Source organism: Myotis myotis, unplaced genomic scaffold, assembly GCF_014108235.1.
Source record: "Myotis myotis isolate mMyoMyo1 unplaced genomic scaffold, mMyoMyo1.p scaffold_m19_p_1, whole genome shotgun sequence".
In the NCBI taxonomy this organism is placed as follows: domain Eukaryota; kingdom Metazoa; phylum Chordata; class Mammalia; order Chiroptera; family Vespertilionidae; genus Myotis; species Myotis myotis.
The window spans coordinates 58,372,816-58,397,695 of record NW_023416313.1 but is presented as its reverse complement, the minus strand read 5'-3'; the positions used below and the strand labels follow the sequence as shown (position 1 = coordinate 58,397,695).

The window sequence follows — 24,880 nt, the reverse complement described above, 5'->3', positions numbered from 1 at the left end:
TCGCTTGTTTGCTGTAGTCGAGCCTGTGGGCCTGAGGTTAGTATTTCTGTCCACTGTGCACTTGGAACCTGTCTTCTTCTGCTCGGAACAGTCCCAGTGGCTGCCCTGGAGCGGGCACTCAGTGAGGATCCGTTCTCTGGCATGGCAGCTAGGTTTCGCAGCTGAGGTCCCAGGAGCAAGACGGCACTGCAACTTGAAGTGGACAGAGGTAGGAAGGGAGCCTTGCACTACTGGGAGGCAGGAAACGCAGACTTAAATTTCAAGAGTGGAAAACAGAAGGCAAGGAATCGTCGGGATTTTTCTAGATCAAGGAGCCACTGGAAAATGAGATGAGGGAGAAGAACTCTCTCGTAAAGGAAAAAGAAGTTTCCTCTGCCCTGTGGCTGAGCCCAGATCAGCCTCCATTTCAGGGATCCTGCCTGAGGTTGGGGTGGGAAGGCCCCCTCCCCAGAAGGGTAAGTGTCTTGGTGGTGCTGCACCTAAAACAAAAGGAGGCTGCTGGCTGCCGACCTGGTCCGAACTGACTTGTTTGCTTTTCTTAACCTGTTGGGTCAGGCAGCCATGGATTAGTTGCCAAATGCTGCTCCACCCAGCACAGAGCAAAGGGCAAGAAAGAAGCCCATAAAAGGAAGAGCTGGGAATGTAAGACCAAGGTGGTTTCTGGAAGAGAATGCTGCAGGGCGGCCTGCTGCTTGCCCAACACCGGCTCACCAGCAAGGTTCCTGCACGTAGCAGGGCAAGGAGGTGGCTTTTTCAGAACTGACGTCAGTTCGGGCCACAGTGTTTCTAACAGGTGTTAGGAGAGTGTACTGAGAGCTTGGCTGTGGTGGGGAGAGATGAGGGGCATCTGAAAGAGAAACTGAAGTGGAGGAGTGTGGGGTGGGGGTGGGAGGAGTACGGGGACAGCAAGGTGTGAGCAGTAGAGTGATAGAGCCAGGATGATATAACCACCAGAGTCAGTACACTGTTCTTGAACTATGACCTTGTGACTCTCTCCTAAAGCCTCCCCACTGGACACTGAAAGAGAAGAGAAATCTCTGGGCTGGAACCCGCATACCTGAGCTCCATGTCTACTTTGACTAAACAGCCACGTGATGTCGGAGCCTCTCTGGATCCCATCCATATAAGGTGCAGCTGGGCAAGTGACCTGTAAGGTCTCAGCACTCAAATTCTAGGATGGTCTTTTTCTCCCACCGGGAAGCAAAGGACCTTGGTAGCACTCGGGGCAAAGGAAGTGGAGAAGCAGCCTGCAGGGATATTTAAGTCCTTCTCTGGATGTGTCTCTGCAGGAGGTTCAACACAAAGGTGACAAGCAAATGCCACGTCCACGTCAGCACCGAGAGAGGGCAGCTCACTGAGGAGACAGGCTTTGTGATCTCCGGGATAAGTACTACAGAAAAGGAAAATCAATCCACTTTCTTTCTTCTTTTTGGTGAGGGAATGCACAGGCATTAGAATGGCTTAACACAGTCTTAACATGCTTATGGTTACAATGTTCTTTTCAGAGTAACTAACAAGCATGAAGAAATTAGATTGAAGTAGCTTCAGGAAATTGTAAGAAATGACTTTTCAAACCCTTGATTTTGAAAGATAACTGAGAACGTTGATCTGGAGAAACCACCAAAGAAAAGACAGTCAGAGCTTGGATAGAAGGGAAGGACTGACTGAACCAACAACCATCCTCAAGCAATAACAATGCACATTTCCCCACCACATCCCTTAACTTCCCTTCCCCAGGACTAAAAACCCGGATAAATGAGAGAGTGAAATTTGTTTCCAAAAACGTCAAAGCTTCTTGGTCAGTAAAGCAATATTTAGGAAAAAGGAAAAGACCTGAATAAATGTACCTCTCTGCTCTGTTATTTATCGAAATGACTATTAAGACAGTATAGCAATTTTTTTTTGAATGGCAATTTATAAAAAAAACTGAATTAAATGAACTATTAGCTATAAAATGCCAGAACAAGGTCTAGCTCACACAGGGAGTTCCATGCATGCTCATGCATTTTTAGACACTGTCAATGGCACTGGCCTGTGTACTCAACTTCAATTTTCCTTCCAAACCTGGAATAACATAACCTTGGTTTAATAATTATTTAGGCCAAAAAAACATTGTATTTTAAATTCTAAACTGTACTCGGATGATAAACTTCTGTAGTTTATGTAGAGATCACTGTGTGTTCATGCCTATTAACCCTCACAATTTCCCACACTTTTCCTCATGAATTGTTTCTGACCCGCTCCTTTAAGGGAGTACCATTACACATACACAGAACCATGAGCACACGTGTACAGGTGCCACACCTGATGGCTTCATCACAGCTGTTAATCACCAGGAATTCTATGATTATCTTCCCATACTTCTAAGTCTAAAATGGCTTCAAGGGTCTGCTTACCCTCTGAAAAATATTTGCTAAATTTTGCACCAGGAGAGGAACAGACCCTAAACCTAAAGGGCCTTTAAATAAAGACACTAAAGTCCACAAACGTGAACCATCAGGCACACTGCCCCACTGCTCTCACTACATCCTCAGAGAGCTTTTTCTAGTGATTGCACTTAGGATGAAGAATATGAACAAGTCTCCACCAACCAAATTTGGGAAAAAGCGTCACGCTTAGAGAGGACAGCCCTGCCTCTGCCACGGGGCCCAGGCCACGGGAGCAGCCGATGCCCTGACCAAAGAGTCGGGATCCTGGCAGGACTGGGGGAGCCCGGCCCACACAGGGAAGGACCTGAGGTTAATGTTCAACATTAATCATACCTGGAAGGAAGCAAAACCAAATGACACACGATTCTCTGATCCTGAAATAAGTATACAGTGAGCTGATTTTTGTATGTTATTTATCCAAAAGCTTCTATGTTTTTAACTAGTGACATACTTAAAGCAAGGATTCCTGGTTGTCTAGAGCCATGACGTCTGAGCAAAGCACATGGAGGGATTTCTCCACTGAAAGAACTAGCTTTGTACAATGTTGGCCCTGAAGTAAGGCTCTGCTTCAGGGGTTCCTGGGCCCCTAGGCGTTAGGATTAACTGAGAACTTAAAAACACCAGTGGGGGTGAGGGGTTTGAGGGTGGGCACCTGCCACCAGGCCTATAGGCTCCCCAGGTGACCGCAATGAGCAGCCAGGGTTTGGAACCACCGGTTCAGGACCTGGTCCCGTCACTGCCACAGCAGAGGCACTGTTCCCGGACAGAGCTCTCCGCTGCTGGCCTGGGCTTTAAAGAAGCACACGCTTGAATAAGATGAGGGTCATTATTTCTCCATCCTCCCAACAGCATGATAAATGAGCTGCCCTCTCAGAGCTCAGCCAAGGGCTGCGCACGGCTATGGGAGGGCACAGCTCACATCCTCAGCAGGATGAGCTGAGATCCCTTTCAGAGGCTGCGAGCAACAGTCCCAGATGTGCATGGAGTACAGACTGGGCTGAAAACCGTCTCGGGGAGCCTGCCACTTCCAACATGTTCACCTGTTAGTAAGCATTTTAGAAGTAATGCTTCTCACTCCAGCTAATGCAGAAAGTTAGCGTTGAAAACCAGACAGCCCCTAGGGGGATAGGAGATAAAAAATTCCCCAGAAGGGGGAGGTAAATGAGTGTATTTTTGAAGTCTTTTCAGATATATTAAACACAGGTACTTTTCCTAGCCAAGTCCTCCATCAGGTTTCACAGCTTTAACAAACATTGTTCTCGTGGTTCTTGGACATGAGAGAGAAGATGCCCTCTTCTCGCTGAAACAGCACCGCCAATCAGCATGTGACCCCAGCCCACTCGACCTGCCCACTCCAATCATTCGACACGGGTCTGACAAGACAGTCACCCCTACTACTTGTTAGAGTCATGTTATATTTTTAACTAGTGGAGTAATCGGCTGAATCACAGACAGGACAGCGGGCTGATGATAGCTGTGTCCTTTGTTATTCTTAGCTCAACTTGCACAACTGAGGAAGCAGCTCTGTGCAAAGAGTGTGCACCTCGGCGGGAAGAGCTGGCCTTCCCAGTGCCCTTCCCTCTGAACCTTGGGCAGGTTGGCATGGGAATGCCACTGGGGGAAACACTCACTTATCATACTTTCATCACCGAGAAGCAGCAAAAAGAACTAACAGGAGCTCAATGATTAAGAATAACGCAAGGAAGGAAACTGTCCAAAATAGTGTTATGTCCATGGAACTGAGGTTCTTAATGCAGAGATTGGTTCCCTCCCCCCTTTTTAAAAAAAAAAACAACAAAACTATGTCATTCCTTAAGTGAAACTTCCAAAAACTGTAATAAAAAAATGAAATTGACAGATTTTTAATACTTTACAAGATACCATTCCAGCCTATATTATTCAACAGGATGTCCTAACTGCTTAATAAGCTCTAAAGCCTTTTAAAAGAATGCCCTGTTTAGTAATAAGTCAATAATGGAGGGCACAGAGTCTAAATCTGGTGTGTTCAAATTAATGAGGTATTATGTGGCCATGAGCTAAAATGTGGATATAATACCAGTATCAAAAAGGTCATACTACAGGAGCAAAATTTAGTGTATAGCAGTGTTTTCAGGAATTTGGAATACTAATTAACACTGCAATTCACGTAAGGTTTTAATTCTAGGGTAAAATCGAATGGGCCAAGTGGTAAATATCAATGTTATCAGAATAAATAAAAGAAGCACCCCCAAATGCTACATTATCCTAAAATGAGATATCCTTTCCAATGACTGCCACCTCTTTTTGCAAACCAGTGAGACTGCTGAAGGGCTCTAGTGCCTGGTAATGCCCGTCTGCAGAGTGGGAAGTACCCAGGTCTACAATGGAGGAGTAACTGGCTTAGGAGCAAAGCCTGGATCTGATCTGAGCAAACACTTCCCGCATCTTCTAGACAACTCAGGGCTAGAGTCACGGGCCAGACAGCCCTAAGCGAACAGCAGGTACTGGCCACCCTGCAGGGGAAGGCCAGGCCCCCCGTACTCACCTTTCTCTTTTTGGCCAACTTGCTTGAGTTGTCGGAGCTTCTCTTCTCAGAATCCAGCTTCTTCCCTGCCGGTGGCTGCTTGTCCTCTGGTTTCTTCTGGCGACTCCCCTTCCCAGGTGGCTGGGGAACCCAAGAGAGGAGGTCGAGAGTTATCTTCACCACCAAGCTTTGCAGGGGAGGAGTGTCCCTGAGCGGGGAGAGCAGCTTGGTGTCTCTCAAAGGCACCTGAAGTTTGTCCTTCCCGAGGTCCTCCTGCACCACCACGGCCCGGCGACAGCCACTAGTCCTGCCACCACTGCTGCTGTCGTGCTTGGGGCCCTGGCTGTGAGTCAGGGGGACGAGGGCCAAGTGCTCAGGGCTCCTGTCCTCCACATTGTCCTTCGTGGGCTCAGGACCAGAGAGTGCCTTTGTGGGGGCCGGGGGCCCGCCCCTGTGCTTCTTCTTCTCGCTGGGGGTGGGCACCGCTGGCTTAGGCTCTCTATCTCCAGCACGTGGCCTCCCTTTCGTCTTCACCTTGGGCTTGTCTTTGGAAGGCTGATCCTTGGAGCTATGGGGAAGTCCTGGCTCACTCTCCACCTGCAAACTGGCCCGAGAGTCCGCCGGGGCAGAGGCCTTGACAGGTTTTTTGGGTTGTTTGGTTCCAACGGTTTGCCTCTGTGGCGGCTCCTGTTGGGCAGGGGACTTCTGACAGCCCCTCTTGCCAGTGTGGGAGCCTTCGGGAGGGATCCGGGGGGCTCTGCCGGAGCTTTTAGGGGGAGGAGGATCTTTGGATTCTGAATGCTCGTGACTAGTGGTGCCACCGTCACCACCCTTCCCCTTCCCGTCTGGGTGCCGAAGTGGGGGCGCTGCACTCCCCAGGGCCTCTGGTGGCGCTGCCGGCTGGCTGACTTTGGTCAGCCAGTTATCTAGCTGCCATTTGTTTGTTGTAGGAGGCTCGGGCTAAAACAAGGAAAAAGAGAAAAGTGGTAACTGGCCAAAGATGATTAATTCTTCCCTGCGTTACCCAATACTACATCCTGCCATCCCAAACCTAAGAATTAGGTCCTTTTTACCCTCCTCAAATTACAAGTCAAATTCTATAACAATTGACTCTTAAGACAATTTTCCAAAGTTTTAATGCTACTGGAATTCTGCTTAGGTAGAGAGTGACCACTAAATGTTGACCAATGTAAACTATTGACAACTGCTGAGAAACCTCTGCTACATAAATATTTTGTTCTAATAGTAATTACAGTATTAATTTAAACAGAATTGACACATTTTTGGCTTGTAAACTATTCTATCAGAAAATAATAGGGAATAAAAAGAATCCTTTTCTTGAGCATTTTCAAAAAAGGCTAATTAACAAACTAAGTCTTGGTGATTATCTATGGGTTTCATACTTTATCCTTTCTTTGATATACTTTTCAACTAGAAATTACTTTTTTCAAAACTAGATATAATTTCTCATATTTACTTAAAAACATTATAAACATTTATCTGTGAAAGGTTTTCCCTGTATCACAGATACATGTTGATTTTCAAATTTGATTTACACCTTGATAGAAAGAGTCAGGTGAGGTCGCCCTGGCCGTGAAGCTCAGTTGGTTAACCATTGTCCCCTGCACTGAAAGGTCACAGGTTCAATTCCTGGTCAGGGCACATAGCCAGGTTGCAGGCTCAATGCCCAGTTGGGGCACATGCAGGAGGCAACCTAAATTGATTTTTTTTTCTCACATCAATGTTTCTCTCCCTCTCAAATCAATAAATAAAATACAGTATTTTTAAAAAAGAGTCAAGTGAGGTCACATTAGATGAGCTTCATTCCCATTTGAAGTCTTTAAAAATCAAGCATTACATTTCTTGTTTTAGGCAATCTGAGCTGAAATACCACCTATTTTTCCACAGCACACAATTCAGAGCAATGAGATTTGACTGATTATCTATGAACTGATTTGACAAATAAACAGAAGTCCCTGACATCTGTTATCTCATAAATCTCTGTTGCTAACTGATGGTTAGTGCATCCTATTCTCTCTCTCCAGCTGGGTGTTAGATCTTATTAACAGAATGACAGAGACCTCTGCATCTTCAAGTTCTACTATTATGTCTTACACATGGTGGTATACATTGAGATTTTAATTTGAACATTCCTCTAGGTGTATTACTGTGCCCATAAATATGCCAAATAAAAATATTAATATCTAATAGAATGAGTAGCGATTATACTTTATTCTTAAAGGGAAGCACATCACTTCATGCTGCATGTTTTCCTTAAGATCCATCTGACAGGTGGTTTGTATGAATGCACCAGGAAGTTAAAAGAAAGATACTGCACATGGGATTTAACTGGCTCAATTATGGATAAGGAGATCCATGTCCATAGGTGGACAATGTTTTACAAGGAAGATTGCTAATGATTTTTCCAAGTGAAATATCCCAAATAATTCAACTCTATAAAAACATGTGAACTTAATACATGGAAGATAGGTGGATATAATGTAAAATCTTTTTGACCAGAAAAAAGTTAGGTAATGAAATAATCAGGTAGTTAGTTTGGACTAAGTGTGATTGAAACAGATTAGAAATGAAAGGAACTAGATAGGGCCAAACTTCAGCTGAAAGAAAGCTGCATAACTGCTTTTTTTCTGCTTACCTCATGTTGCTGCTTAGGATAACATACCTCCTTTACAGTTCCCAATACCTACATCAGCTCTACACCAAGGCTCACATTTGATTTTTCAGAGCAGGGAGGGAGGGAAGAAGGAAACTACTCTTATGTGCCAGGAATTTTGTCACATATAATCTACAACTGTATTCAGTACTCTAGAAAGACAGGATGACTGTTAAAGGTAGAGAAAAGATTAGCACACAATACCTGCTTGTCAAACACTAGTTCCTGCAAAGGCTTGAGGGTGTGGTAATACCAGTGGTTAGCTGGGGACAAGGCATGAGTCACTTGCCAATCATATCAGGAACCAAACCCTTTCTTGGGCAAGGTATGGCTAGATCTCAACAGGGCTATGTTTACAACTGCATTCCAGTCACCGACATGCTTGGTAGAAAAGTATATATGCAGGAACCAAAAAGAAAAGTTAATCCTGGTATAGATATCATCTGCTGCTTCTCCCCACAAACAGGACAGTATAGGATACATTTAGTAGTCCCTAAAGGAATGTCCTGGTTACAGAAATAAAACACATTTTCTTCTACTGCAGTCCTAAAATGCCCGGAAGGCGTATGGCCCAATTGCAGGGTAAAATTGAGCCACTGTGCCCAGATGGAGGGGAAAGGATAGGGACAATCCTTTCTGTATACCTACTTATAAAGACATAAAGATGTAAAGTGAACAGAATTTCTTCAAGATCAGACATTATTTAGCTATTGGGATGGGGAAACTTTTACATAAGGGATCTATTAAAACTAGATTTAAAATGAATTTTAAGAATGTAAGTACTGGATAGGATCAAGGTTTGAGCTTTCATTTTTCCTCTGCCACTCCTTATGCCCCGCCTCCAGCCTCCCAGGGCTGGAGCAGCCCAAACACTGCACACTGGAAGTGAAAGAATGTGATCCATTTCATTCAGCATTTTAATACATGTTTCACCTCTCCTAACTTTTCAACTGGCAAAAGTTCATATATTTTAGAGTGAATTATGATTGTGAAAAGTTTTGAGCTATGTACAACAGATGCCTACTGTTCTAAGTAAAACATTCTACTTGTGAGGGAGTATGCACCCAAAAATTAAAAGACAACGAAAAGCAAAGAAGGAAGGAGAGAAGCAGCATGGTGTAGTAGCAAATAAAAGGGCTTCAGAGCTAAAGGGCTATTGGTTTGAGTCTTTAGTGCTTCACTCTACTAGGAGGTGAAAAGAAAGCTACCAACCTTTTAGGGTTGAGGGAGCCTCCCAGGCAATCACCCAAAGGTAGCTAACTACCAAAGAAATGGACAAAGAATAGATTAGAAAACTAAGAAGATCCCTGAATAACGGAGAACAGAACAATTCTTTTCCCCTGAACTTCACTGAACCGGAAGAAGGTGAGGTGTCCCACACATTTTGTATTTTGATGCCCACTGTAAAGCAAACACTGCTTTTCTCCAAGTTCCCCATCAGCTCACTGGGCAGGCACACAGCATCTCATATTCTCAAAAGGTTACTAAACTATTTCATTAAATGAACTTAAAATGGAGCCGTAAAAAGCAAAATTTTTAGCATTAAAAATAGAATTTAAAGAAGAGAAAGTAATAACTAGTAACTATGGCCTGTTATGTATGGAATTCGTTACTCTCAATACAAGAGATTTACAATAATGCAAGCATTTATTTTAGAAGGAAAGAAAAGTAGTTAAATACCTGGGGGAAAATTAAAGGTTTAAAATCTAGGCAAAGACAAACTATTTCTGGGGAAGCTGAACCTCAATATATAACATACAAATCATACCAAGGTTAGATTTGCACAGCAACCCCAAAGTACAAATATGGACCTATTTAGTAAGGTAATTAAAAAAAACAAAGTAGACTTTTTTCCATATGACATCGGTGGTGGAACCGCTGCAAAGATGCAAATTTTCGTGAAAACCCTTATGGAGAAGACCATCATTCTCAAGGTTAAACCCTGGGATACAACAGAAAATGTAAAGGCCAAGGTCCAGGATAAGGAATTCCTTCTCATCAGGAGATTGATCTTTGCTGGCAAACAACTGGAAGTGGACGTATTTGGTCTGCGTACAACATTCCAAAGGAGTCCACTCTTTTCCATGGCGGTGGTAAGAAAAGGAAGAATTCTTACACTACTCCCAAGAATGAGCATGCCAGAAAGAAGGTTAAGCTGCTGTCCTGAAGTGCTATAAAAGGTGGATGGGCCCAACTGGGGCGTGGCTCAGTGGTTGAGCGTTGACCTATGAAGCAGGAAGACACGGTTCCATTCTTAGTCAGGTTCCATTCTTAGTCAGGGCATGCCTGGGCTGCAGGCTTGATCCAGAGGCAGCCGATCAATAATTCTCTCTCATCATTGACGTCCACCCCCCCCCCCCCGCCCCCCGTCTCCCTTCCTCTCTGAAAATGTGTGTGTGTGTGTGTGTGTGTGTGTGTGTGTGTGTGTGTGTGTTTTAAAAGGTGGATGAGAAAGGTCAAATCAGTCGCCTTCGTTGGGAGTGCCTTCAGGAATGTGTGCTGGAGTTTTTGTGGCCAGCCACGTTGACAGACATCATTGTGGCAAATGTCTGACCTATTGTTTCAACAAACCAAAAGACATCTCACTGAATGTGGATGAATAAAAGACATGAACATTTTAATAAATAACTATAATAAGTAAGGGTGGGAACATTAATTTTTTTAATCTAATACTCTCTAACTCTATTTCAGTAACCACTTGAGCATAAGACGTAATGGTTTCATTAAATCAAATACTAGATTAATCTTTCTTTAAAATTTCAACTATTCAGTTAAATCTGTGCCATTTCTACTTTATTTGAATCGAATTTTATTACTTAATTGAATTCTGTTCCTTCAGTAATGTAATGAACACACAGATTTTTCTTATTGAACAAGGTGAGACACAAAGCAAAGATCTTCTAAACATTAACATGAACAACCACATAGTTTGTCTGCAGAGCATATTCAGTATCTTTTTCCCTGGGGCATAGAAAAATCACCTCAACAGTAATTAGATACACAAGGAAACAAAGAGCCCCCAGAAACACAGAGAGCAGTTTCTAAAACCCGAAAGGCACTCCAAGTGCAGTTCATGCTGATCTATGTTTATGCACTCCAAAAAACATTTACTGAGCACTTACTCTGTGCCAGATACACACTCACATCTAACAAAAATGACACTCAGTAGCTTCCTCAGCCTCCCTTGCCCTCAGACACGGCTCTCGCTCCATGACGTACAGATGGATTCGGTTAATGCTGTAGTGGAACTAACTGCCTTGCTTTCTAAACAGCAGAGACAGATACTGAGAACCTGAACATTTTCTTAATTAGAAAGTCTCATTTCTCAGAATTCCCATCTTAAATATGCAGAATCATTCTCTCTATACAAGCTGGTCTTCCAAAACTGCCTTCCCTTTCCACTACGTGTCCTTCTCCAGCATAATTTTTATATTGCTACTCCAAGTTTTGAAGGCATTTGGCAACCTCATTAGTTGTTACTAAATTTCTTGTGCTCGACAATCCAGGAGGCAACATAAATCCTCTAGAAACATGTGGTGTTTTCAACCTCATCTGTTTATCTTTACAATATTTCCCAGGGGGCAGCGACAGGCGAACACAATAGTCCCTGTTCTGCATGGGGCAGAGGGCGCAGAAACACAGCCCTGGCAAAATCAAGTCACCATCCATTTAATGCATGGCTTTTAGTGATTCAAAAATAGAACCTCTGATGACTTATTTCTAGTTCATGCTCCTGCCCTTTGCTAAAGCACACTGTCTCCTTTTGATTTCCTTAATTCATGCATTCCTGAAATTTCAAAAAGAAATCTCATTAATATTTAAACAGCAGCCCACTAAAAATGAGTTTTCTTTTCCAAGAGAAGTGAAAAGAAAAGGGTGTGCAAACATCCTTAATGAGGTGCTCTTCAAAACACACTAGCAACAACAGAGAAGAACCTATCGCTTTAAACAGAAGAGAAAAGACCTCTCTCCCAAACCTCCACCGCCAAATGTTTGGTAAGAACAAGTAAATAGAAACAGCCTGTTCTGCACCAGTAGGAGCAGGGAAGCACTGCCCCAGGGGACAGAGCCACTCAGGCTCCTGGTCTGGCCTACTGCGGACTCCAGCCCCCAATGCTGCCGTCGGGACGGTCTCCTGGAGGGGACACGGTACCTCAGGAGCCGGAGTGTCCTGGGGCTCATTCTCCTCGCTGTCACTTGAGCTGCTCTCGCTCTCCGAGTCCGAGGAGCTGTCTGAGTCACTGGTGCTCTCTGACTCCGCACCACTGGAATGTGCTGAGGCCGCTGCTTCTGGAAGTGACTGCGGAGCGCTGCAAAGCAACCGAGAGATCATCTGAAGGCACCACGCAAGGTGGATCCCCCATTCTGCTCCTGTCCTGTTTTGCCCATTTTTCTGGTACTCAAAAGAAAGGGCCTCAATATTGCCTAACATTAGTAAATTACCATATCGTCTGGTTGAGAGAAAGGCCTACATTGACTCAAAAAATCAACAACAAAAAACACCTTAAAATAGCTCATCAGATGACAATGTAAAAGAGAAGCCTGTGGAATTTTCCTTCTGAAAGCATTTCAAGCTAAACTAATTTAACGTAGATGCTTGGTGCTTTATGTCAGGGGTTGATAAACTATGGCCAGAACTGGCTGCTTGTTTTTCTAAATAAAGTTTTATTGGAACACATCCACACCCATTATTTTCTGTATTGTCTATCTGCTTTTATACTGTAAAAGCAGAGCTGACTGACTAGCTTAAACACAGACTGTATGGCCCAAAGCCTAAGATATGTAGATAGATAGATATAAATATATAAATATCTATCTATAGATAGATATATACCCCAAACAAGTTCATTTATGAAAGAACAGCCAATACATTAAAATCTCTCTACTGTCTAGATGAGAACTAACTGTATGATAGCCAAAGACTACTAAATATATATGGTTTTCCTTTGGAAAGTGACTTCAAAAGCAAGCACGACACATTCGGGCAGAATTATGAAGTAGGCCATTTTTTATAAGTGGTTTAGGATGACCTCCAAATATCAGCTGAAGGAGAGACTAACTACTGCAAGTTTTACGAATAGGACAATAGCTCTGGGTCAATGAGAAAACACTGCTGGGCATTATACAGAATTTCAAAGCATATCTTAAAACTTGCAGTTTTAATGGAATTAGCCAAAGCAATAAATCAATATTTATACTCGTGAAAGCCTCCAAATCTACCTAAAACATCAAATAAATTTATTAAATAAAATTATATTAAAGTAGAATTTAAAAATTATAACCAATAAAACAAATGAGGTCATTTTAAAGCAAACACACTATTCTATGACAATTTCCTCAGAAAAAATGTGGTCAGGTTTGTGATCATTTTCACACTGGGAGCTGAAGAGCTTAAGCCATAGAGGATCAGAATGAGATATACACTTTGTGTTATTTCTGCCTCTGATTTATCCCCACTTTGTTTTTTTCTATTTTCTTTTCCTCCTCTTTTAAGTTAGGCTAGTTTGTCATATTTTATGAGTCATTATAAGCTACTAGAAATTACTGAACAAAATGAAATATAAATAAATGAGCAGAGCTTATGACTCTAAGACCTTGCAAAATTATATGAGCTTCCTCCACACTAACCATCACGTCACACATATGCGAGGAAGGTTCCTATTGCTGAGCCTGTCTCTGAATGGACGACCACATCTCAAGGGAGTAAAACAGCTACCATGTAATTTAACTCTTCCCTGTCCGTGGAGGTCAGGTATTGGCATATTAAATTATTAAATTCAATACCAGAGGTGGTTTAGTTTCCATTTCCAAAAATTAAAGCATGATGTTTTCTAAAATATAGCCAAGCTGTTTCCAAAATGAAAACAGTGCCATTTTCCACCTCACTAAAATGCACTGCAGGCCATTTGAAAAAGCCACAGAAACAATTAGAAAATTCATGACTAAGAAAACAGCCACCACAGAAAATTTGGCTTTATAATTTTTGAAAATACAGCAAATCTGTCACTTTCATAGAAACACTGGGCTCTTTGGCATAACTTTTCAAATACTGGTTACATAATACTGAGGAAAGTGATTCAGGCTTATTTTAAACTCTCAAAATTTTTTTCTCCGACACTGATGGTTTAGGTGGGGGTAGGGTTCTTTCCCTTTTTAGAGTTAACAGCCTCTCTAAGGCTGATTGAAGCTTCCAAAATATTACACAGGTACTTTCTTTTAGCTGCGATACTCCACCTCCTTCCCCATGAAGAAGTTATGAAAGTGCTAAGGCTGTAATGCTCCCACTCAGTAGAAAACTGCGAGCACTGGTGTGGAGGGGAGAAACCCGCACACGGTACCTTGGCGGTGCAGATGTGGAAGGAGGCTTCTCCGGGGCCTAGGCATTCACAACAGGGGGAGAAGGGTGAGGAAAAGAAAAAAGACAGGTTAGGGTAAGCAGGTCGGAAAAGTCAGACAGATGTAAAAGGACTCCAGATTACGGGATACACACAACTTACTTGCTCGCTCTCACTGTCCTCACTGTCACTGAGCTGGAGGTCATCTTCAAGCATGCTGGAAGGGGCGGGGCACAGACAGGGCGATTTACAATGACTTCAAACAACTCCTTTATCATATAAGTAGAAAATATGCTGACTGATTAAAATGGGGGTGGGATAGGTTTTATTTATTCCTCCAATAAGTTTTACAATCATAACACAAAGTAGTTCAGTCCAAGCTCCTTACTATCTCAAAATGGAATCCTTCCCAGGTCTGAGCATTAAAGGCAGAACTACCAAGAGACAGGGAGTTGTTGCCAGCCCCATATAGTTGGTAGGTAGATAAGTAGGTAGGATGGAAGGAAGGGAGGAAGGAAGATAGGAGGGAGGGAGGGAGAGAGGAGAAAGAAAGACAGGATACATTTAAATTATTTCCTTCTATATTCTCTAACAACTAGAATAAATGATCAACCATTAAATGAGTTAATAGTAGATTAATGAATATTTGCAGATGAATGCTTAAAACAGTGCTATAAAAAGTACTATATATGGAGCCCTGGCCAGTGTGGCTTAGTTGGTTGGAGCATCATTCCGTGCACCAAAAGGTGGTTGGTTTGATTCCTAGCGGGGCACATACCCAGGTTGCTGGTTAGATCCCCATTCAAGATGCGTACGGGAGGCAACCAGTCAATGTGATGTTTCTCTCTCACATTGATGTCTCTCTGTCTCTCTCTCCCTTCATCTCTCTACAATCAATGAAAACAAAAACTACTTTAAAAAGAACTATATCTGAATTAAATAAATGCAGAGTAAGATGTATGAAGCTATCAAGTCAACAGTCACCCAAGAGTGCCCTCATCCTACATTTTTGTCCAAAGGCCATTATTAATATTGAACTCTATTGTTCATGCACACAAAAAGATTCTTTTTCGTTTGCTTGAACAATGATCAGTGGAAAGAGCAGTAATACAAATAATATCATAGACAGCTATCATTCTGATAAACATAAAAACTCAGCTCACTTCCTCAGTTATATTAATATTCATCTCTAGGCAGTGTGGTTTATGACGAACCTGCATATTGAAAGTGAACAGTTTCCAATCTGTACATTTACGCAAATCTTAACCCCTTTTTATCTCTTCCCCTTTACCTTCTTCCATGGAGATGCCCAAACGTCGAAGGAATGAATCAGTAAAAGCTCCCTCTACTTCCTCCACCCAATTTATGAGCATGACTTTTGAGGAAATGTTATAGTGAAAAACAAAAGCAAAAAAACCCCCAAATCAGCCTGAGTATTATTTATGCTCCAAAAAGCAAATTATATTAGAGATTACAATCCTTCAGTATTTCTAAAAATACCTCTTCAATAATCTCACCAACAATTTTTATTTTGGGAATCCTTGCTATAATCACTGTATTTCCTAATGAAAACAAATGCTAAAACTTGGCTCTTTCATACTGACCACCTACATGCAACACTGTAATTCTTGCCAAGGAAGCCTTTCACCACCAAATGTACTAACAACATCCTGTGATAAGTTTCTAAAAAAACATGAAAACTGTTAACTTGTAAATAGAGATCTCACTCAATATTTATCTAAAGGAAGCTAAATTCCTATGTTAGCCAGGCTAGACACCACAGCCCTCAGATGTAGGACTTGGCAGTAGCAATCATAATGGTATAGAAGAAAAAGTTATTCAACAGGTATATTCCTGAATGGTGGCTTGGCTAGGGTACACACAAGCAAAAAATAAGAGACCCATCTCTGGAATAAATGTAAGGAAAAAAACTGACAAATTATATTCAATATTAACCATCAACAACAAAACCACAGTTAATGAATCTCTTTGTTTCTTAGTCATTGGGTTTATTTTGTATAAAACTGATTTGTCTTAATTCCCTGAAACGTCAATGACCATGAATCCAACCATGCTTCCTGCTGTGAGCAGAGGACTAAATACCCTGTCAGTTGTTTGCCTCACTACTGAATGCCCAGCTTCCATGAATATATTCTAGAGTCAATCAGAAAGTATGTATGATATACTAAGTCAGAAAGTATATGTTATGACTTTCAGCTCTGCTTGTTGTTAAGGAATAAAAGGGACCATAAAAAGATGCTGTTCCAGACTCTGAAATTACCCCCTTCAGAGTGTTAGGTAGATAATGGCAAAACAAGCCTGCAGATACAAAACTTATTCAGGACCTAAGTGTGGAGGGACAGTGACCACTGAGGGAAGATTGCTAAAGGTATCTCCAAAGAAACACTCATTCAAAAAGCAATGATAAACTAGTAAGATTAAACAAGATCTATCAATTACTAGGGATTTACACATGGCATTTCATTTAATCAAAATTCACATGTATAATTTATCTGACATGAGAATCAGCACACATAGCATACCGTGAGCATCTGCCAACTCAGCCAAGAGTAACCAAAGAATCTTCCAGAAACCACATTTACATCACCAGAGATGGGTAGCTTAACATAAGAAGCATGCTCTTAAGTAAGGGGAAGAAAAATAATTTCTAAAGTTTTGATAACAAACAGGTATTACATCTCCAGTAAGAAAAAAAGTTACTTAAAAACCATTAACTGCCCTAACCGGTTTGGCTCAGCGGATAGAGCGTCGGCCTGCGGACTGAAGGGTCCCAGGTTCGATTCTGGTCAAAGGCATGTACCTGGGTTGCGGGCACATCCCCAGTGAGGGGTGTGCAGGAGGCAGCTGATAGATTGTTTCTCTCTCATCGATGTTTCTAACTCTCTATCCCTCCCCCTCCTCTCTGTAAAAAAATCAATAAAATATGTAAAAAAAACCCAAAAAAAACCCATTAACTAGAAAATTAATCACAAATGCCATTGTGATTAAAAAAAATAATAAAATAAAAAAAAAATAAAAAAAATCTGCCGAAACCGGTTTGGCTCAGTGGATAGAGCGTCGGCCTGTGGACTGAAGGGTCCCGGGTTCGATTCCGGTCAAGGGCGTGTGCCTGGGTTGCGGGCATATCCCCAGTGGGAGATGTGCAGGAGGCAGCTGATTGATGTTTCTCTCTCATCGATGTTTCTAACTGTCTATCTCTCTCCCTTCCTCTCTGTAAAAAATCAATAAAATATATTAAAAAAAAAAAATCTATATAGTTGGGGGAAATGTAACCCGACAACAGGTAAAGGTTTTATTTTTAGGAGATAAGGGAAAAATTCAAAGAAATCAGCTGCTAAAGCCCCTACTTGTCCCACAATTATATCTGACACCTAGAATATTAGTATACCATCCCATACTATACTTCACAAATTATATGTGAAAGAACTGGTCACTGAATGTGAAGAATGGCAAAATTTATTACATCACATCTGGGTGAGCACCTTTATACCCATTAAAAAGAATCAAATCTCTTAGAACCAATCCCATTCACATCAATAAAATCTGGGTCAAGCCCCAAAGGATGTACTCAACTATAAGGTTTTCTGGGGCAGGATCAAGTCATTTGTACTTTCATAACTTCTATATCTAGAATCTGGCAGGCTGGCTATCTAAAAAGCTGGCTGCATGAATGAGTAACAGTACCACATACTGCACCTCCACTGTGATCAGGACTACAGGCACTCACTCCCTTTACCCACAACCCTGTGGGCTGACTCTGATCCCCTCACAGTCCAAGGATGAAGAACCAGCTTGGAGCTGCCACTGAAAAGGTCATGAAGCTGGTACATGCTGGAGACAGGAAGCAAAAGCGATTCCATTGGGTCCAATCCCCTTGCTCTAGCTCATGTAGAACCCAACAGCTAGAAAAACTAATGCACTGATGCAATGAAATCTAAGTTCCAGTGCCAACAGAGAGAAGAGTTCGATTTACAAGAAAAGAACTATCAAAAAAGAGAGAAAGGATTTTCCTCCCTGGCTGCTTGAAGATCAACCTCCACCATGAACAACAAAGTAACTATCCGGACCAGGAAACTCATGACCAACAGACTATTTCAGTGGAAACAAATGGTCATCAGTGTCCTTCACCCTGGGAAGGCTACAGTACCCGACAGAAATTCGGGGAAAATTGGCCAAAATGTACAAGACCACAGCAGATGTCATCTTTGTGTTTCAATTCAGAACCCATTTTGGTGGTGGGGAGACAACTGGCTTTGGCACGATTTATGATTCCTTAAAGAAAAATGAACCTAAATATAGACTTGCAAGACATGACAACAGAAGGAGAGAAGATTCTTCAGGGACTTTATCTGTGGTGACGGCAGGTTTTTCATGAGGATTAATAAATTAAGAACCTTTATGAAAAAAAGGACAAATTAGTAAAATAACTATCTTGTTGGAATAAAAGAAATACGCTGTTTTTCCTTTATGAAAATCAATAAACTGTAAACCTTACATGCTTTTTAAACTGGTCAAATAACTACTGCAATTTCACTTTCAACCTCTAAGACAAAGCAGTTATTTCAGAGCACACAGCACCATACGGCCTATCTTGGCACCGTTCAAAAGAGGCCAAGTGCTCAGGTAACGCACCTCTTTGAACTACCGCGTAGGCTTAACCACTACTGGTTAGGTAAACTTTTGACTTAGAGGTTACAATCCTCAAACCCCTTGCACAAACGCATTCTTCTGGCAGTTGTTCTGCAAAGCTCAGACCAAGCACAGGTTCTGGCAGGCACGCTTCAGTGACTCAGTGCAATTGTGACTGTGAAGACACACCAGACAAGCCTTTATTCCCTTTCTATTCCTAAGACTGGGCTTGCCAAAGAGTTCACCGCCAATATTCTGTAACATCTCAATTCCAACCCCAAAAACTTAAATAAACTAACTTCTTGGCTAAACTTTTCCTATGATCAGGCCCTACATTTTATTTGGGAAAGAGCAAGTGAAAGCAAGCTCAGCAATTAATAAGTTACAACCCTGGTATTAGGTGCCTGAATGGTATGTAAAGTAATGCTTTTCAGCACTGCTAATGAGCATGTAAGAATGTGTAAAATTGCACAAATCTAAAATTGATTTGGGGACAGAACAAGCAATAGATTGCAGGGAGAAAGAGGTTAGGCACCAAGTAGATACATAATTCCCCAAATTTTTCAATTCAATCAGACTTTGATTCCTTTTTTTTATAAAGGGCAGAAACAAGGACTACAAATGCTTTGTACAAGATGATGGGAGGCTACAAATTATGAAGAGGACTCCACATACAATAAATGAAAAAATAAAAAAGCAGATCTTAAGCAGTTGTGACAACATATAAAGGGGAACTCTCCTAAGGGCGAGAGTAGTTGGCAGAATTCAAATTCATGGAGAGATGGTTTATGGGAGATTATGGACTAATCAGATAGAGGGGAAAGTGACTCAGCACATGATTTAATACAGTAATTCAGCTTATTATGGTTGATAAGTAAAAACTGTTGTCAGAGGTATAAGAGAGTATTCAAACTCGCTGATGAAATGATGATCATCTGAGATCAAATAAGGATGAGAAAAAGCCTAAGAGTATAGATGAGGGAAAATGTGAAGTTAAAAAATAAGATTAAATCAGTAAGTATGACAAATAAGACACTAGTGCAAGGGTGGCAAATGGGATGACTAGAAACAAAGTCTAGAAAGATTATTGCTGAAAATCATGTTTATTAAATATTGCTCAGGTATTTAATCAAGTTTATGTATAATAATTTTCCTTCCACATTTATTCTGGGTACTTACTATTATATGCCAGGCCCTAGTCAAGATTCCAAGCATACAAAATCCCTGCTCTTGAGGCACTTACAAGTCTAGAGCAGCGATTTTTAGCAGGTGTGCCACAAAATTTTTTTAAAACAGGTAATATCTGATTGTGTAGTCAGGAGCACTGACCTCTTGTCCCTTATATTGTCAGATTTTTTTTAAAAAGGCCAACACAATAGCTATCCAGTGTGAATGAATCAAAATTATACCTTTGGGGTGGGGGGAGTCAGATCAGCAAAAATATATTTTTTAGTGTGCCCCAGAATTTTAATAACTAGTTTATATGTGCCATGAGATGAAAAAGGCTGAAAATTGCTGGTGTAGAGGAAGGAGATAAACAGCTTATCCTTTTTCAATGGAGGGGAACAAAAGTACAAAAAAGAAAAGATAGGTATGGGTTGCTCTTCTCCATGGGTTGTTAGGGAAGACAGTTGATAAGGGGATGGCATCCAAGGAAAGACCTGAGAGGAGGAGGGATTGGGGGAAAGTAATCGGAATATAGAAAACAGCAAGGAGTCAAAAGTGGCCAGAATGGAAAGTGTACTTGTGTAATGGGGGGTGGAGGGGAAGGCAAAGGGTTGGTTATGGAGGATCTTGGCAGGGAGAAGGAGTGGGGGGTGGGGAGGGGAAAGGGAGGGAGGGAATATGAAATCTCACGGAAGTAAACCATACCTTGTTTACAGCCCAGTATCCCAGAGTGGGTGGGATGCACAAATTAGTTTAGGCCTAACAGATTCTTAGAAATTTAAAACACTTTTTATTCAATCATTCAATCTATTGTTTAAATTAGTCTAGGGTCACTTAGTAAATTAGCAGTTATGATTAAAAGTGAAACTTAAATTGACACTTAAGGGCTCCTTTAAACCAAGTCTTGCATATGCAAATGAACCACTTTAAAGTAGTCACTTCCAATAAGAATTATTTTCTGATGTTTTCAAATGTCTTACAGCCTGCAGCATAAATTATCAAGCCCCTTTAAAGGTGGCAAGCATTTTCTGCCTCCCTCTCACCATTCAGGCTCCAGATCAAATGTCACCTCCTCTGAGAGCCCTTTCCTGATCTCCCTCCCAGAAGTATCACCAACATCCAAGGAAACTCCTCCCCCACGCCGGTCACTATCACATCACCAAGTTTGTATTACATGCCACTCTCCTTTAGTTACAAGACGTGAAAGACAAGAATATTGTCTTATTGGTCATTGTTTCCCCAAATACCTAAAGCAGCACTAGGTACCCAGTCTGTGTTTGATAATTATGCACTGAATGGAGAATGGCAATTCTTTTTTTTAATATATATTTTATTGATTTTTCACAGAGAGGAAGGGAGAGAGAGAAAGTTAGAAACATCGATGAGAGAAACATCGATCAGCTGCCTCCTGCACATCTCCTACTGGGGATGTGCCCGCAACCCAGGTACATGCCCTTGACCGGAATCGAACCTGGGACCTTTCAGTCCGCAGACCGACGCTCTATCCACTGAGCCAAACCGGTTTCGGCAAAGAATGGCAATTTTTGAAAGTATATCCAAGTCACCTGGAGCCAAGCCCAGAGAATCCTATATAATAAAAGTGTAATATGCAAATCAACTGAACAGCAGAATGAACGGTCGCTATGACACACACTGACCACCAGGGGGCAGACGCTCAATGCAGGAGCTGCCCCTTGGTGGTCAGTGTGCACCCACAGAAGGAGCGCTGCTCAACCAGAAGCTGGGCTCATGGCTGGCGAGCGCAGTGGAGGTGGCGGGAGCCTCTTCCGCCACCTCCACTGCAGGCAGGTGGTAAGGAGTGGGGGGTCCTGGACCGCGAGAGGGCGCAGGCCGGGCTGAGGATCCTCTCCCCCCCCCCCCCCCCCAGTGCACAAATCTCATGCACTGGGACTCTAGTAGTTTATATAACTGAAGTCAAAGGCACGTTAAAGAATGATGAGAAGACTTTCTTTTGTAGGACACACACAGGTTCATTTACTTAACATTTACCTATTATACAAAATTATTATTTTCCATTTTATTTGACCTTTGGTCTTAGACCAAGCATAGTGGTAGATATTATCCTAAAGGGGTGCTCCCAGAGTAGTACAAGCCAGAGCTGCATCATTTGAAAGTATAACTCCAAGGTGAATACTCTGAAGAGGATGATCCATCCAGCTCCTTAGCAGTATTTTTATAATTATTTAAAAGAGGCTTCGTTACATAGCCTTCAACATTATGCCTTCAACATTACTCAAGTTTCAAGCATGAACTCATATACAATGTTAAATCAAACATTGTCCTGCAAGAGATCCTAGATTATTATCTAGTAAAGTTTAAAGTTGAAGAGTTAAACTGACTATTCCAAGAGTCTATAATCCTACAGTAAGCTAGTCACAGCATAGTGTGGATGGGGGAAAAGGTGATTCTACAATTGGGAGTTGTAGTGTTTTCTAAATGTTGGTTTAATGTGCCCTAGTGACTATAATTCTGAAATAAGCAGCTTTAAAAAAAGACATTGCACAGAATGATTCTTTTTGTTTGCTCCCATTTACGAACAGAAATCTTCAATACTCAATCCTACAAATTCTCATTTCCTGACAGCATAGCTAACATTAACATATTTAAAAGAAAAGCTACCTGCCTTATTCTCTTTTATTTTACACCCCTAACTCTCCTAACAAATCACTTCCCAGTATATCTAGGTTACTAACATAGTTCTGAACAGCAGTAACCCTGGATCCTCAATCATCTGATCAGATAAGCTGAGGGTGAAAACAAGGTGTATCCTTTTCTAGGAACACCTGGTATTGAGTACTGAGCATTATTAGAACGGGGTCTCCACTTACACTCTGTGATGCTGAAGGTTGAATGTAGAACTACCAATGTGTGACTGATAGCACAAATGCTTGTTTCTTGTTTACGGGAGACGGGTGTGATCTCAGTGACAAATAATTCACAAGCTTTGCACATTAGGTGATTTCTAATCACTTCTTCCATAATATTTATCAGCAAATAGCACTCTACATTACAGCTGCCTTTAAAATAAAGGATCCAGGCAAAACACTTTCATATAATATAAGCTAACATTTAAAGATAAGACAAAAAGAAATATCTTAAAAAGGAGAGTTATGAACAATTTCCTTAGGCTAAATATAATTTAAATGAGCTGGTCCAAGTAAGTCACTTCTTCAGACTAAATTTTAGGACATTTCAGCAGACATGTGTCCTGATGTGATCATTTTATATTATAATAAACTGAAATAATGGGGCTTCCTTAAACCTTTGCCAACATTTAGTTTCAAAACCAATAATGTTTTGAATATAAAAGTTGAAAACTCGGCCTCATTTAAAAAGGTATCAGGCTCTTCTCAGCCTTTATTATCTTTGTACCATTTCTCATCATCAAACTTTCAAGATGATCCCAATGCCAGTCTTTTTTTTTTCTTCTTCTTCTTCCAATCCCAGTCTTTAAGTCTAGATACTGCATTTTCCTTGTTTCAAAAGAAACTTTCCATGTATGTAAATAAAACTGCAAACTGCTTATAACGGCTAAGTTCTGTCTCTTGGTCTAAATAAGCAGTGACGATTTCTGAGGGAGATACAAGTAAAGGAGGGAACTTTCTAGTAAGGACTTGACAATTTCAGGGCAGGGGTGGGAAGGGAGAAGAAAGTTAGCCACAATAATATCTGGAGACTGCTTTATAGTTTCTCAAACATTAACAGATTATCCCTTCTGAAAGGCTGGCAAAAGAATTGATACCCGTAAACTGTATCTGGCTGCACAGAAAGGGAACTGTCCCCAATCATATAAAGGATCTAGTAACTGTATTAAAAAAGGAAAGACGTACTTTCCCCTGAGAACTGCACAGACCTAAGCCTTGGGAAAGAAGAGGATTCCAAAGCCAGGCACCTCCTCCGCTAAACGGAGGGGAAATGGCACTGACGTCCTAACTAATCACTCCCCTGCAGAGCTTGGCAGAAGGAATTCATCATTTAAGAACTAACTAGAGCTTCAACCACAAAAAGTAAAAGCAGTGGATTCTGCACATATTTGTTTCCCTCCTACATCCTCTACCACCAGGCTAGCTAGCACCAGCGCTCCTCCACGGTCTGAACAGAGAAGGGTTAAGACAGGCTCCAGTTATTCTCCAGTGCTACCGACATTGACTTTTGAAACCAAAGTACAAATGACTCAATTAACATTTCTTTCCTGACATTCAAAGCACATTAGACTACCCCCCAAGCGCTGTACTAGTATGTGTCACTCAAGCAGTTGAAGTGCATGTCAAAGAACCCTAATGCTGACACCAGATCAAATTAATCTGTGAGCACTAAGAGGTTTACTGTACTAAATCTGAAGCAATGACTGCACTTTACAAATTAATTGGGACACTGCTTACATGAAGTCTCCATAAATGTGCTTCCTTTAACCTACAGGTACAATTCATTTGGGCACTTACCAATACCACCACCCCCACCCCACACCTCTACAACCACACAGTCCCCCTCATCTACCCAGGCTCAGTACTAATTTCTCTCCTGGACCACTCTCCACCTCCTCTTTACCTCCACTAGGCCCTACTTTCGTTCCTTCCCTAAGTCAATGAGGGTCGTGACAAAATGCTTTTCTAGTTAATTTTGTATATAGCAAATTAACATTGTTATTAAAAAACACACAACACTACAAATATCACAAGAGATAAGTGTACCTGTTAGAAACTTCCAGGCATCTCTGATTTCAGTGGTCTACCTCACTTATCAGAACTACCCATATCTCTGAGCAGGATTAAGTCCCCACCAACTACCTAAGCCCAGAAGCTGATGGGAACTGTGATGGGAGTCTGCTCCACCCGAAGCTACTTCTTAAATCTAGATCTGCCTCATTTCTTCCTCTCCTCATAGGCCCAGGGACACAGCTGCTCTCTGCTGGTGCTGCTGCCTCCACTCACTTCCTAGGAGAGCACCTCCCTTCTATTCTTACTGCCAAGTGAGATGCAAGCTCTTCAACTCCCCCTTTCTCACTGCCCCCCAAAGACACTGGCCAGGGCCTTTTATGGTCTAAAGGGCTCTACTACCAGCTATTTTAAAGAGCACAAGGTGTAAAAACCTTGGGGAAGAT

At 41.7% G+C, this 24,880-nt stretch overlaps 1 protein-coding gene across 15 annotated transcripts in view; it reads right to left on the bottom strand.

Moving 5' to 3' along the window:
* AFF1 (AF4/FMR2 family member 1) overlaps positions 1 to 24,880 on the bottom strand; it is a 199,028-nt gene that overhangs the window by 17,997 nt on the left and 156,151 nt on the right. For 11 of the 15 annotated variants that reach the window (XM_036339004.1, XM_036339014.1, XM_036339053.1 and 8 more), the window contains 4 exons: positions 14,104 to 14,158; positions 13,945 to 13,982; positions 11,760 to 11,916; positions 4,954 to 5,892 (listed from right to left, as the gene is read on the bottom strand). In XM_036339004.1, coding sequence (XP_036194897.1) covers positions 4,954 to 5,892; positions 11,760 to 11,916; positions 13,945 to 13,982; positions 14,104 to 14,158 — 1,189 coding nt within the window. The remainder of the gene's footprint in view (positions 1 to 4,953; positions 5,893 to 11,759; positions 11,917 to 13,944; positions 13,983 to 14,103; positions 14,159 to 24,880) is intronic. The other 4 variants (XM_036339059.1, XM_036339024.1, XM_036339069.1 and 1 more) reach the window with 3 other exon arrangements.